The sequence below is a fragment of the Thunnus thynnus genome, chromosome 19, assembly GCF_963924715.1.
Source record: "Thunnus thynnus chromosome 19, fThuThy2.1, whole genome shotgun sequence".
NCBI classification, from domain to species: domain Eukaryota; kingdom Metazoa; phylum Chordata; class Actinopteri; order Scombriformes; family Scombridae; genus Thunnus; species Thunnus thynnus.
Window position 1 is genome coordinate 3,120,891 of NC_089535.1, and position 16,125 is coordinate 3,137,015.

The 16,125-nt window shown below is 36.9% G+C and overlaps 2 protein-coding genes across 2 annotated transcripts; both read right to left on the minus strand.

Annotated features, from left to right (window-relative positions):
• Nucleotides 1–5,591: 5,591 nt before the first annotated feature.
• On the minus strand, nucleotides 5,592–11,685 carry LOC137170943 (cytochrome c oxidase subunit 5B, mitochondrial-like). Its single transcript, XM_067574617.1, has 4 exons — nucleotides 11,528–11,685; nucleotides 10,607–10,677; nucleotides 7,550–7,649; nucleotides 5,592–6,127 (listed from the first exon to the last, which is right to left on the minus strand). The coding sequence occupies exons 1-4, from the start codon at nucleotides 11,622–11,624 to the stop codon at nucleotides 6,015–6,017; spliced, it is 381 nt and encodes a 126-aa protein (XP_067430718.1). The 5' UTR covers nucleotides 11,625–11,685; the 3' UTR covers nucleotides 5,592–6,014.
• Nucleotides 11,686–13,069: 1,384 nt separating this feature from the next.
• On the minus strand, nucleotides 13,070–16,106 carry LOC137170976 (cytochrome c oxidase subunit 5B, mitochondrial-like). The gene is made up of 4 exons (XM_067574671.1): nucleotides 15,940–16,106; nucleotides 14,750–14,820; nucleotides 14,466–14,565; nucleotides 13,070–13,609 (listed from the first exon to the last, which is right to left on the minus strand). Exons 1-4 carry the CDS (start codon nucleotides 16,058–16,060, stop codon nucleotides 13,497–13,499), a joined length of 405 nt encoding a protein of 134 aa, XP_067430772.1. The 5' UTR covers nucleotides 16,061–16,106; the 3' UTR covers nucleotides 13,070–13,496.
• Between the last annotated feature and the right edge of the window lie 19 nt (nucleotides 16,107–16,125).

Genomic DNA, 16,125 nt, shown 5'->3' on the forward strand with positions numbered 1-16,125 from the left:
TGAGGAGAACTGCTGCTGTTTTAAAGGCAAAGCTGCTCATGGCACATATTGATTTACTTTCTGCTGTTTACTCAACTTTGGATCAAGTTAACTGATGAAAAAAACTATTCATGGTATTATTTTTGAAAGCATCCTCACTTTACTTTTAGTGCCTGAAACTTTTGGTGGACGCTCTTCCCTCACTCTGTCTTTATTTCACTACGGGTGAATGTCTGCTATTTCCTCCTGTGCTATTTCTCTCCATCACGTCTAAAAACCCTTCATTCACAATACCGACGTGACCCATCACATTTCTTGCCCACATTGCTCGAGCCATTCAGTCTCCTTCGATGCTGTTCTTTAAATATCATTTCAATTCTACCATTCTGTCTTTCAGACCTACTCACCTCCTCCTCATCACCACTATGGCCTCCGTGATGTCCAAGGAGACTCATCCAAAGGTTTCCATCAACCTCCTGCCGGCTCCGCTCCACCACCATCAGCATCTAGACCCCAGGGGGATCCTGACCTCTCTGCTATCTTCATAACAGCCTTCGCTTTATGAAGATGATTCACATCGATGGGGTCTTTCTGTCACTAACATCAATAAATGTTATACACTTCCAATTGATCTCTCCCTATTGAAATATGTACACATATAACCTGTATTTAATTAGATAATCTCTCTGAGATCAAGACACACAGCCAGACGAACTAAAGCACATTCAGCATCATTTATTCAAGTACTGCACTTAAACCCTGAAAGCATGTGAGAAGTTTAGAGGGAAAAATCACTATTTGGTGGAGCTGTTAACAACTCATAGACATGTGAAATGTGACCCCGACTACACACTGCTTTTTGTAAGACGTCAAAAGACAAAAAGGTTGGAAACCACTGGTTTCATCTTTAACAATGTGTTGTATTTTAAAAGCTTGTTATATTATCCATTGTGTCAAATCTTCATCTGAAAAGTAACTAAAGCTGTTAAATAAATGTAGTGGAGTGGAAGTATAAAGTAGCATCACATGGAAATACTCAAGTAAAGTACAAGTCACTCAACATTGTACTTAAGTACAGTACTTGAATAAATGTACTTAGTTACAAATAAGTACATTGTGGGTTTTATATACGAATATTTGTTTCATACAAATATTTTTAAAATTATTTGTTTTCCGAAAGAAAAAAAAACATGTTAAATACCAGCACACAGGTCGGTTACATCACTATCTCAGTGTCTCTCCTCTGCTCCGCTGTGACGTCTATCAGCAGGTCTCAGTGAGGGGAGTCACATCCACCTGCTACATGACGCACATTTCCTTATTTGGACATCACTCCCAGAGTTGGGGGTGTTCCCCAGAGATAAAGCTGAACTACTGACACACATGAAGTGCTCCCAAGGGACTCTCCATAACCTGTTGTTCCCCTTCTCCTTTCCACAAAGTTAGGTTGTAAAAAATAGCAGTCGTCTATGATCTGGGAGACTCCAGTTCAAGACCCGGTGTGGGGACCTCCTTCATAAGGTAGTTTATTCATGAACACTTATTGTAACACTTTATTTTTCTAAAATTAAAAGTCTAATTAAAACAAAAACAGGATTTTTAAGCCTCTTTCCTCTTTTATTCGAATACAAATACAGATACAAATAATTTTGCTGCCTCAACAAATACAGATACAAATACAAATACTGGGATCTCTGCACATCCCTATTAGTTACTTTCCACCACTGTTTGCTCCTCTGTTCCTGTTTGAGATGCTCAGAATCAGGTTCATCGCTAAATGATGAAAGCATTTGAAGCACTTTGCATTTTGAGAAGTTACTTTAAAAAACACAGAAATCATGCTGAAAACCTCGGAGTCCATTTAGGGTCAAGATCTATCGACGAGGTAGAAGTAGTCTGTCTTATTATGCAGCTGAAGACGCCTCAGATCTGACTCACTTGTGTCTGCTGCAGGATTCAATACAACTCAAAGCTGTGGAGTCTCTTTATATTCAGCACAGCAACTCTCTGCTACATTTTGTTTCTGTTAGAAAGCAAAGTGGTTGTTGTTTATTTATTCATCGCTACACACCTGCAAATCCAGAAAATACACGTTTAGTCAATCTATGGTTGCAGGGCTGAAGAAAAGTAACATTTTAAAACAAAATCTTCAGAGATGATATATTATGACACATATTTTAGAGCTGCAACTATTATCTTCATTAACTATTAATCTGTTGATTAGTATCCATAAAATGTCAGAAAATGGTGAAAAATGTGGATCAGTGTTTCCCAAAGCCCAACATGACATCCTCAAATGTCTTGTTTTGTCCACAACACAAAGATATTCAGTTTACTGTCATTAAGGATGAAAGAAACCAGAAAATATTCACATTTAAGAAGCTGGAATCAGAGAATTTGGACTCATTTTTTCTGACTCAAAAAATGACTCAAAATGATTAATTATCAAAATAGCTGGCAATTAATTTAATAGTTAATCAATTAATTATTGCAGCTCTAATATGGTGATTTGTTCTTGTGGAAAACTGAAGAGTTGTGTTTTAATAAATAAATATTATATTTTCAATTTGATGTGAATAACCTTTATCAATGGATATAGCTATAGTTCAGATTTTAATATTCTGAGATGATCGTTACTGTTTGTTATATGAAAATCGAACAAATGTCAAAGACTGACAGCGAGCATCTCTCTCTCTCTGTATGTTCGGTGACCTAAATCTGCAGCTATGAGGCTGAGTTCAGGTCTGTTGTGCATTAAAAGGTGTCGACACAGAACGACGAGCTGCTGCTGTTAACGTCGCTGTGGTTTGCGGCGTGTAAAGGTCACAGGGAGCAGTGATTTATGGGAGTCTGAGAAACGTCGATGTTGTTGTCACCGTGTTCTGTCACCTCACTACTCGTCTCGTAAGAGTCTGTCACTGTTTTTACATAACCAGAATCATCTTTAACCAACATGTTTCAAAGACGATGTTCCTGGTTTATATGGAGCTATGTGTTACATGCTTCACCGTCAGTTTATCTGTTTGGACAAAAGCACTTCATAATCGATTTTAAAGAGGCTTTTATGTAGATCCAATGTGTTCAATTGTAATTTAAATGAATAAATACGATATTAACATACACTACATTTATTTGACAGCTTTAGTTACTTTTCAGATGAAGATTTGACACAATGGATAATATAACAAGCTTTTAAAATACAACACATTGTTAAAGATGAAACCAGTGGTTTCCAACCTTTTTGGCTTTTGACGTCTTACAAAAAGCAGTGTGTAGTCGGGGTCACATTTCACATGTCTATGAGTTGTTAACAGCTCCACCAAATAGTGATTTTTCCCTCGAAACTTCTCACATGCTCTCAGGGTTTAAGTGCAGTACTTGACACTGAGTCAATAATTTAAATTACTGGACTTAATGATCCACAGTAGCGAGCCTGGAGATTTCTTCTTCTTCCTTTTGTTCACCTGTGGCAGCAACATAAGATTTTAACAAAGGTGTCTAATGTTACTTGATGCCTCATAAGAATGAAACCACCCACAGAGGAGATGTGAAGACCATGTAAACACGCTGAGAGCTTTGACATCAGTGTATCAGAGCAGGAAGTGTTTGTATGTGGCGCCCTCTGCTGGTAGGAGCTCAACAGTGACGTTCACTGGTTCACAGATGAAGGACGATATATTAAAATGATGTCTGGTGATATTCTAAAGTGTTTTTCATGTTTGGATCCAAACCAACAATGAACTGATCTACTAACAAGTATTGTGTGTGTATCCAAAGCCTGATATATCTTATTCCTCTGTTGTTGTCCAGAAACTATTAAAAACACGTCAGTGAGTCACACCACTGCACTGGGTGACATGTTCCTTCATCACCATGAACACACACTGTAGTCTCTGCTTTCAGCTTCTTAAATGTGAATATTTGAATATCTATGAAGGTAAACTGAACGTCTTTGGGTTTTATACTGTTGGTTAGATAAATCAAGTCATTTGAATATGTTATTAAAGTCATTTTTTAACCATTTACTTACATTTTTATCCTAAATGATTAATAAAAATGGAGGAAATACTCGTCAGAGTGATAAATAGATCATGAAAATAATTGTACTACTATTCTGGAATAATAACACCTTGCCCCCGGTTTCCTGTCTGTCTGGTACTTTCAGGAATCAGGAATCATCATCATTTGATAAAACATGAAATATAAACACACATGACCACAACATAAAATAAAATATTAAAGGTCTTAAAACCAAAAGAACCTTTCATACACTGTCCCTCTACTACCAGCTGATGGGAGCATTTGATCCAGTCTTGTGGAAGTGGATTCATCCGCTGCTGAAAATAGTCCCCAAAAAACGCACTATTTACTGTTTGTTTGCTAAAAACTACAGTTACCAGCTGTTTTAGGAAGTTACTGACACTTTTTTAAACATGAAACTACATATTTGTGAGCTGTTTTTAAAGATCTTCAGCAGAACATTTTCAAATTTACACATTTTATAGCAAACATCACTTAAAAGAACAACTGTGTTCATGATAAGATGAAAAAACAATGAAAACTTGTAGTTTTTGGTTCCTTCTGCAGCTTCTTAAGATGCTCTGAACCTCCTACGAGTGTTTAGGAGTCACTCGTTAATCTACCATCATTTCAAAGAGTCTTCAGTTAGGCTTTTGGGAAACATCTCTTAAGTTTAAGATGGATTTTTTTTCATCTTAACCTTAAAGGACGGGTTCACAACTTTTCAAGTCTGCCTTAAATACAGCAGTCAGGAGTTTTTCTTGCTGTAATGATTCCTCCTGTACATACTGATGATCTATTAATATCCAGTATGAACAGGAGGAATGATTACAGCAATGAAAACCTCTTTCACTGTTCACATGGACACCTGACTGCTGGTTTAATAGACACTTGTAAAATCATGAACCCATCACATTCAGCTAAAATATTTTTTTAAGATGTTACCAACAAGAAAAATGCTAGATATGCAAGATATGGAGAGTAACCGATGATAACATCTGTAGATTTTGTGGTGATGAGGAGGAGGATATTATGCATTTATTTTGGTATTGTCCAGTGGTTGCATCCTTTTGGCAGCAGGTAGCAAATTGGTTATCTGAACAAGCAATCCTTTTACCCTCATCAAGATGAGAAAAATATGTTATTGGATGTTATTGTGTTGCTTGGCAAGCTTTATATATTTGATTCTCCAAAAAAGCTGGTTTTGACTTCCTTCATATTATTTTGAAAACATTACTATTTGCAGGTCAAAGATTTGTAGGTCAAAGTCTCGTGACTCATTTAAAGTTCAAATGAAGTCTGTATCTAAAACTATGTGGAATCAGTAAATGTTCAAAAAGATGTGGGTTTGCTCACACTCTCCATTCAAATATATGAGTATCTTTCTGTGTCCAGCTGCAGTTACTTATTGTCTCTACACACCTGACAGTACACATGTCAATCAAACTTTCAAAATAATCATGAATCCATCTTTTAAGATGCTTTTAGGAACTGAAGCCCTGATCTCTGCCGTGCTGCAGATATTGTCTGGATTCAATCTTACTGCTGACCAGACAGACGAGTATCGGTAAGTAAAACCCACTGACAGCAGATACATTTCAGTTAAAGACTTTATTATTTCAATAAGAGGAGTAAGTGGACCGAGTGTAACGTTGTACAGTACATACTACAATGTAAACTGCAGCTGAATGGAAATGTTTCAAAATGTTGTGTCCCAAACCACATCTGTTCCCTGTGTAAATGTAACCAACAGGTCACGTAAAGCAAAGACTGATGAGGTTAGCAGGTAGATCAAGTACTGACACAGAACAAGACGAAGAACAATCAGACGTTTAAGCTAAGACCAGGAAGTAGACTGATCCCGTGATAAATAATCTTCCCGGAGACTGAAAGATAAACATGGCGGTCTGATCCTTCTTCAGCTGGTTCTGAAGGAATATTTCATAGAGAAGCTGACAGAGTGCAGACGCACAGCGGTGTGACAGATGTCTGGAATAACAGGAGGGATGTAGGAGTTAGTGGGGGAGCTCATGGTGCACCAGTTTGTAGTGGGAACCACAGGACGGGCAGCGCTGGGCCTCGCCCTCATGAAGCCAGAACCAAACCACAGCTGTGTTGTCTTCTTCACCTGCACGGAGGAGAGAAGACGATCAGTCCATTTTGTCATTTTTCCAAGTAAAAAAACGTGAACATTTTACGTTTTTCATTTTCATATTTGACAGTTTAATTGAATATCAACATTTTAGACAGTCAGTCAGACAAAACAAGCAAATTAAAGACATCACTATAACCTCTGAGAACTTGTGAACACCATTTTTTAACATTTCATAGACTAAACAGTTAATCAATTATCCAGAAAATAACTGAGAGATTAATCGATAATGAAAGTAATCGTCAGTAGCAGCTTTACAAACAACCTCTGAGATAACTGCACAGAAATGAAACAGTTAAAACAAACCAGGTGTTAAATTAAAGATAAAACTGTGTGTGAAATCCAGACTGGATCTTTGAGGCTCTTACTGATGTTGATACTTTAATTTGACGAGGTTCCCTTAAATTAGTTTATTTAACTGTTGGACGCAGTGAAATATAAACTATAAACTAAACATATAAACTATAAACTAAACAATCAGGACGTATTTGTCTTCATATGTATTAACAAGATTATGTTTCATTTTAAACAACTATATAGACAACAGAGTTGAACTGAATACACTCTTTGTTCTGTGTATTTTGTTACTGAATATATTTCTAAATGACTTTATTTATCTCTAAATATGAATGACTGTTAAAATGACTGAAATACTGTAGAAACAAGTGTGTCATTAATATCTGACGCTGCTGCTGTGATTGTGCTGATGAAGCTGAAGAGAAAGATAAAATGCAAATGATTACTGTTAAGATGATAAAGCATTAAGTAGAAGTGTGTTGAACTAATCACTATATTGAATGTATACTTCACAGAAAACTTGTGATCACTATATGAGCACAGAGTATGTTAAAGGTAATCACACTCAGAGCACCAGACAAAAGTACAAGTGTGTTTATATTAAACTTCACTTTTTAAAAAAAAAAAATAACTGAGAAAGGATCAAGAAATAAGGCTGTAAAACAGCAGTAAAGCCAGGAGAAGAGTCGCCCGGAACAGCTGTAAAAAATAAAAGAGCATAACTGGATGAAACTGGATATGTCAGAAATATCCAGTTCTGTCCAAAACCTATTCCTGAGACTTTGGGTCGGTGACAGATGATGTAAAGAAATGATAACGGTGTAACTGGCTGGTATAAAAAAGGTCAGACAAAAGGTGTGACCTCTGTAGACCCAGATGGTCTAAAAGACAACGTCCTGAGCCGAGAAACTCTCCTCTGCTCTCTTTAAAGTACAGTTTGCTGCTCAGACCTCTGACTCCTGATGATTCTTTTATTTTTTGAACATCAAAGAGAAGTTTTGTCCCTGAGCTGCTCTGAAACTTTTTTCCAACTGGGACCCAAAGATTTACACGATATCACATCGCAACAAACAGCCAAATGCTGATAAACAGGTAACTTACAGACGCATCCCACAATCCTCTTGTTTGTGATGGAGGGAACCAGATGGGGGTCGGCCTTGGAGCCGGTGTACTCCTTCGGCTTCATCATGTTGTAGGGATCCTGAAACACAGAGAGAGGAACCGGGTCAGAAATGATCATCTTCTGTGTGAACAACACAAGTCGATATAAAACTGAATCTGTGTGTTTTATTTCATATATTTATATTATGATGCATCTTTTTATTCAGGCAGCTGGGAGAGACCTCAGATCACATCATTATGCTGTTTAGATACTGAACATATAACACAAGTTTACACTGTTATTGTTGCAATATTTCACTTTATTTACATGTTATTTCATTATTAGTGACATCATGTTACTGACTGACAGTAAAAAAAACAACATTACTTGTCGTTTGTCAATCGATTCAGAAGCGAAGAAGATAAAAAGTAGCTGGAAATATCTAAAATTTGGCATTTTTGCTGCAAAAACAACTGAAAACAATTAATCAAATTATTAAAATAGTTGACAGGTTTCTCCTGCAGAGAGGAAGAGGTTTTATTCGGCTCCAAAATAATAAGAATTGAGAATAAAAACAGTAATTCAAATCCTCTCCAAATGTGTTTAACAGCAATTTATCAAACAAGTGTTGAAGAAACTTCCAGCAGTAACTCGGCTCTCATCTACAGCAGCTGCTGGATAAACGTTGTTTTGTCTGAACGCTGCGCGGTGAAGCTAACGCTAACGCTAACAGGAGAGAGGACTTCCTGTCATTTCTCATAAAATAAAAGCGTTTTTTATTTCTGGTAAAAAAAAAAAAATCTTAAAAACGCTGAATTACAACCGCAGCGTACTTTTTTTACGTCATGTCAGTGTTTCCAGTATGTGAGAATCAGCTGACACAGACCTGATTCTCTTCTTCTTCTTCTGGATTTCATGTAAAAACGACTGCGGACGGCTGTCAGAAAGCCTTTAAATCTGATCACCTCAGTTTCAGATAACATTCAGCGTATTTTCTATGTATTAATATGAGTATATGTATACAGTTTTGTTAACTGCAGTTTCATTTATTGAAGCAATAATAGACATTTTTGTTTATCAAATGTTTAAAACAGGAAAATAAGGTAACAGACTCTTTGCATCGATCACGCTCGCTGTCGAGCGTAGTCGCCCCCCCAAAGGTCCAACCTGAGCCACAAAACACTCGATTAATCAACTAATCATTGCAGCTCTGGTCCAGTATAACTGCTGGTCTCCAGTACAAACAAAGCATTAATTAACACATGACCTGCCAATACTACTTCCTGCTTTCATACAGCGCAGACGCTTTTCTGCTTGCTCTCACCTCTGCTTACATTTTTCTGCTGATATTCTTGTTTTCTTCTGGATACTTATAAATCACTGGGACTCAATTTTTTTTTTTTTTTTTAGATATAGCAGGCTATTAGCTATATTTCAACATTTTTATAACCTCCTCAGTACGACGTGACAGTGACTGGAAACGTGGCACTTAGCTAAAGCTAATTAGCAGCAAGATGCCTTCCTTCTCCAGGGACGACCACCACTAACTTCTACAGAAGATTGATTGCAGTGCTGGAAAACAAAATATATATATGGAAGTGAATGGACTATGTGGGAATGACACCACCTTACCATGGACTCAAAGCAGTAGACAAGAGCATGCTAATACACGGCTGCATCACTATTAAACAACATTTTCTTGCAACTAACAGTCAGAAATGTTTTTCTTTTAAAAATTTTAGACATTTAAACTTGTGGAGGTTTTTTGAACAGAGTTACCAGATACGTGAGGAGGAAACTTTCTTTTATCCGGTCCAATCTGGATTAACCTCTTATTGTAATTAATACAACAGTAAAGCAGAGAGAGACCGACACCACGGCGACAATCCAAGTTCATTATGTGCTCAGAGACCTCCCGCTGAAAACACTATTATTAAAACACCAAACATCTGAGATAACTGAGTTCATTTCCCAGTTTGTCCCACAACATGCCTGCTGGGAGCAGATAACAGAGTCTGATTTAAGGATGTTTCTTATCTACTCAAAGACTAATTACTTAAAACTGGAGATGCTGCCGTTCGATCTCTTGGCTGAAGAATAGCGAAGCAAGAGATTTTTATCAGCACGCTGTTTCTACAGGCGACCGTGAGGGAGTCCTTCCATCTGTTTATCTGCAGCCTGTCTCAGTCCAGGTCGCTGAAGGGGCTCAGGAGGAGGAGCCCACTAGTTGGAAGATCAGCGGTTCGATCCCCGGCTCCTCCAAGTGTCCTTGAGCAAATGACTGAACCCCAAACTGCTCCTGATGGCTGCACCAGCGATGTGTGAATGTGTGTGTGAGACTATTCTGCACTCTAATAGAGCTGCAACAATTAATCAATTAGTTGTCAACTACTTTGATAATCAATTAATCGTTTTGTCATTTTTTTAAGAGGAAAAAAGTCAGAATTCTCTGATTCCAGCTTCTTAAATGTGAATATTTTCTGGTTTCTTTAGTCTCTCTGACAGTAAACTGAATATTTTTGTGTTGTTTTCAAAACAAGACATTTGAGCTGCAACTAAAGTTTATTTAATTATCAATTAATCAGCAGATTATTAGAAAACAAGTTCAAATATCTTCAAATTAAAGCCAAAAATATTCAGTTTATGAGGATATAAAACAGAAAATCTCAGCAGCTTTTAATTGATAAATGTCACAAATTATTCAACAATTATTTAAATAGTTGCAGATTAATTTACAATCCGCTGATTAATCAAGTAAATGTTTCAGCTCTAATTATGTCTGACATTCAATTTACTGTCATATAAAACAATGACAAGCATCAAATATCCACATTTGAGAAGCTGGAATCAGCCAATGACTAAAATTATTGATCAGTTATTGCCGATTTATTTTCTTTCAACCAACTATTTACTTCCAATAATCGACTAATCACTGTAGTTGTAAGTCTTCTGCATATATTGTCCTTATCAGCTGTGATTGATATGATCAAAGGACACCACCCAAACACACACACTATCATTGCAGACAAATGCTTATTGATAGAAATGATCGGTACCGTTCCCTCCTTCATGGCCTTCATGATGATCTTCTCCAGGCCTGTGGCTTGTTCCTCGTCAGTGGGAATCCCTGCAAACAAAACAACCAAATCAAGTCAGAGAAAAAGGATAAAAGCAGCAGATGAGACGTCATTTTCAGTCGCCTTTACTAATCATAGAAGTGACCACAGCTTCACATTAGACAGATTAGAAAAAACTGACTCTATAAAGATATTGAGTGATTGCATTTCAGAAGGTAAAAATAACTTTTCTACCTTTGTGTTAAAGTGAGAAAGAGAAGCTCTACATGGACATGACCGACAAAAATGGAGAAATGTAGAATTTCTAACCACAAGATCAGAGAAGTCGTGTGTTAAATGAGTCTCTGCGGTCTCCTTGGTAACCTAGTCCAGATTCGACAGGTCTAAATATAACATTAGCTGGAGATATATCAGTGAAATCGCCCTTTTTCCGGTTTCAAGTGGGTTTAAACAATGTTAAGGATTTTGCTACGATGTCTACCACTTTTTCATAATTGTGAGTGGTGAAACATCAGAGATTCAGTCGCTAAATATATTTATTCTTAATGTTTCCCTTAAACTCCGTATCGGAAGCTAACGTTATCTTCAGATAGGTTGTGCTTGGTCCCGCTAACATTAGCAGAGCGATTTTTCATTAATATATCTATTTTACGTAAGATGTCCTCCACTGTACAACATCAAATAACAACATAATCACACTTGAACTGAGCTTGTTTATAGGAACCATCAACTATTTGATTTAAATAGTTGAAAATAACGTTTGACCTCAGTTACAGTTAGCGGTACGTCGCTGCTAATGCTAACATTAACCGGCTAACGCGCTGCGGTCAAGCCGCCTCTTTTAGCTCATATTTCAGCGGTGTTTCTGTCTTTATGTCTCGGTATAAATGTCGTCCTCACCTCCAGCAGCCATGCCGCGGGTCAGGGCGGGGACCCGGGCAGCCCGGCAGGTTGTTGCGGCTCTGTAAGCCGAGCGGAGCAGTAACCTTGCAGCCATTCTTCCTCCTTCACTGTCAAGAATTAGTCGCGCGGTGATGACGTGGCGGGTTTGTTGACCTGTCGCTCGTTTTTGACGTCAAATATAGTTTTAGGTACAAAGTTCAAACACTTAAATAGAAAAGTCCCGAAAGGTGATACACTTTATTTATACATTGTGCGAGCTAGATAATTTACTATAAATCCATGTGTGAAACATTTAACCCTTTATTAATAGTTCATAATCATTTATAACTGCAGGACTTATCAGTAAATGTGACTATTAAGAAATTATTTACTATTTACAACACGAGAATTTACTAGAATTTACTAAATCTTCTTTTGAGTGAAGCTAGAAGACGAGAAGGCAAAACAGCACACTGCATATTTCAGTAGGATTAAATAAAACATCTGTAATAGTACCAGTTTAGTATTTAGTATATATTTATTTAGTATAGTATATATAGTATATATTTGGTATAGAGTTTTTAAAACAGGCTACATTCACACTGGAGGCTTTGTGTTTGTCCCTGAACACACGACCATGTAGACCATCTGAAATGAAAATAAAACTTGATTATCTGAATCCTCTCCTTATATGGAGGCTGTGTGCATCTCAAGTTGAATTTACATGAATTTATAGCAAATTATCTTATGTGCACAAGATAATAACTTGTGTACACAAAATAAAATGTAGTAATAAAAAATACAGTTGATAATAAATAAATTGCTGTACGACTTTTTGAGGAGTCAAAGGTGGATTAAATTAGGTTCATAAATAAGGTTCCAGTATCGCCGTACTTGACCATGAAAACAAGAACGTTTGGTAACTTTCAAAAATCACAACTATATTTGAGTGTCTGTGATCTAATGTTTACTCTCATTGATCTAAAGGGTGGAGAAAATATTAGAGCTGCAACGATTAGTTGATTAATTGATTAGTTATCAAATCAATTGCCAACTATTTCGATAATCGATTAATTATTTTAATTAATTTTTTCAGAAAAAACGTCTGAATTCTCTGATTCCAGCTTCTTAAATGTGAATATTTTCTGGTTTCTTTAGTCTCTATGACAGTAAACTGAATATCTTTGAGTTGTGGACATTTTATAGACCAAATGACTAATCCATCAATCGAGAAAATAAACAGATTAATCAATAATGAAAATAATCCTACAAAACATCACAAACATACAACAGCAGCACAAACTACAGCCTGTAAAACGACTGTAAACTTGTATCAACAGCACTCAGTTTAAACAAAAACCTTCTTGAAGCCTCCAAAAATGAGCTCAACTACCATAGTGTATAAAATATTAATATTTTCTCTCTGTTAATGTATAAAACCATCATCCAACCTCTTCTCTCGTGTTGTAGATTTCAATTTCAACGAACCCAACTAAATAAATAAAGCTTCTTAGATATTTAGGTGAGGCATGAAAGAAAGAGTCCAAAGAGTCAAAGACGTCAATAAATAGGAGTTCAGGAAGTTTATTATTTCAATAAGAGGAGTAAGTGGACCGAGTGTAACGTTGTACAGTACATACTACAATGTAAACTGCAGCTGAATGGAAATGTTTCAAAATGTTGTGTCCCAAACCACATCTGTTCCCCGTGTAAATGTAACCAACAGGTCACGTAAAGCAAAGACTGATGAGGTTAGCAGGTAGATCAAGTACTGACACAGAACAAGACGAAGAACAATCAGACGTTTAAGCTAAGACCAGGAAGTAGACTGATCCCGTGATAAATAATCTTCCCGGAGACTGAATGATAAACATGGCGGTCTGATCCTTCTTCAGCTGGTTCTGAAGGAATATTTCATAGAGAAGCTGACAGAGTGCAGATGCACAGCGGTGTGACAGATGTCTGGAATAACAGAGGGATGTAGGAGTTAGTGGGGGAGCTCATGGTGCACCAGTTTGTAGTGGGAACCACAGGACGGGCAGCGCTGGGCCTCGCCCTCATGAAGCCAGAACCAAACCACGGCTGTGTTGTCTTCTTCACCTGCACGGAGGAGAGAGAGCAGTTTAGAAAGAATAAACTGACAAATTAACCCTTTAAACTTACAGGACTGTTGTTTTAAGACTCGAAACATTGTGAACGTTTCCTTCATATTTATGCAGCTTCAGACGTTTCGTAATAGTCATGAAAAAACAGTCTGACTTTCTTCACAAGAGGAGAAACACTGCAGCGATTAGCTGATTAGTCAATCGACAGAAAATTCATCAGCAATTATCTTGATAACTGATTAATTATTATAGTTATTTTTCAAGAAAAAGCCACATATTCACTAGTACAAACTTCTTAAATGTGATGATTTTATGCTTTTCTTTGTCATATATGATAGTAAACTGTATATTTTGGGGTTTTGAACTGTTTGAATGCATTACTTTTACACATTTTTCACTATTTTCTGACATTTTAAAGACAATTTATTGATAAAATTACTTGCAAATTAACCGATAATGAAAATAACTGTTTGTCTGAATAACTTTGGAGTTTGGAACATGTCACCCAGTGCAGCTTTGTGGCTCACCGATGTGTTTTTAATAGTTTTTGGACAACAACGGAGGAATAAGATATATCAGGCTTTGGATACACACACAATACTTGTTAGTAGATCAGTTCATTGTTCTGGTTCATTGACAATAATAAAAATATAGAAAAATCACCAGTTTGATCCTTTAAGAATCACTGTTTTAAAGGGTCAGTTCACCTCTCATAGTGATACTGTTTGTAGTCTAACAAGTTCAAGCTACTCCTAAGCAGACTGTAGTTTGCCAAATTTGACGATAAATAGATTAAACTTTTATCTTAAAAAGGTTTAAAAAGTGAACTTTTTTAGGCCACATTAACTTACAGACACATCCCACGATCCTCTTGTTTGTGATGGAGGGAACCAGATGGGGGTCGGCCTTGGAGCCGGTGTACTCCTTCGGCTTCATCATGTTGTAGGGATCCTGAGACACAGAGAGAAGGATTTGGTCGGGTTTACCACTCATTAAAACAGGTTCATTAATCTGTTTTTAAAATCATTTTCATACATAGAAAACTGCCTGACTTAAGCTTCATAATCTACTGACTTATGTTAAAGGGTAAAGTTTATCATGGATGTCGTCCAGCCAGTTATTTTTAGATTCATACCGTTCCCTCCTTCATGGCCTTCATAATGATCTTCTCCAGTCCTGTAGCTTGCTCCTCATCGGTGGGAATCCCTGCCGTCAAACCAACAACGTTAAGTCATAAATAAATTGCCAACATCATCAATACAAAGCAAAAACAAATCTGCAAACTTGTTAACGGTAGTGCAGAGGTATCACTTTATCAGAAAACTAATAAATCACATTAGAGAAGGAAGTAACAAGAGACATTAAAGATGATGACACGTCATCTGGCTGCAACTATTAACTGACAATTACTTTCATTATTGATTTTTTTAGTTGTTTCGTCAAAAAAAATAGTGAAAAATGTTGTTCAGTGTTTCCCAAAGTCAAAGTTCACGTCCTCAAATGTCTTGTTTTGTCTACAACTCAAAGACATTCAGTTTACTGTCATAGAGACTAAAGAACCCAGAAAATATTCACATTTAAGAAGCTGGAATCAGAGAATTTAGACTTTTTTTTCTTAAAAACATCGGGGATTCAGCCTCACGCTCCCAAAATCTGGAAAACCTTACCAGCAAAATTGAAAGAGGTGACCTCAGTGAACTTTTAAAAGCAAAGTAAAAACTTAGATATACAAACTGGTCTTTAATTCACTTCCTCACCAACATCTACCTGTATGTTTATTGTACTTTAATGTCTAATTGTTAATATATTTTCATATTTTATTCTTTTATCTTTTGTTAGTTTTAAAATGTATTTTCATTTTTTCTTATGTGTACAGCACACTGAGTTACAACTAATGTATGAAAAGTTCTATACAAATAAATAAACTTAAAACTTTAAAATGACACAAAACGATTAATCGATTATCAAAATAGTTGGCGGTTAATTTACTAGTTGGATTAAACATGGTTGCACATGGTTATTTCAGTCTAAGTCTGGTGAGAACATGAAGAGCAGAAGAAGAAAAAATATGAACATTTATTTAAATTAAAATAATTTTTCGTATTGTCAATTTGAGCCGAATTCAAGAACATTTGAGTCTAAATCTACTGTGTAAAATTTCTTTCTGTTTTACGGGATATAATTTACACGATACACGATTTCTTAATAAATTGTTATATTTTTAAACGACGTCCGGCCTGACTCATCAGCAGCGTTATCTGCCCTTGTCGCGGATATTTCAGCGGTGTTTCTGTCGTCATGTCACGGTGTAGATGTCGTCCTCACCTCCAGCCGCCATGCCGCGGGTCAGAGCGGGGACCGGGGCAGAGACCCGGGCAGAAACCGGGGCAGCCCGGCAGGTTGTCGCGGCTCTGAAAGCCGAGCGGAGCAGTAACCTTGCAGCCATTCTTCCTCCCTCACTGATCACACGTCTGGTAGGCAAAGTAATGATGACGTAATGACGTAAGGTAC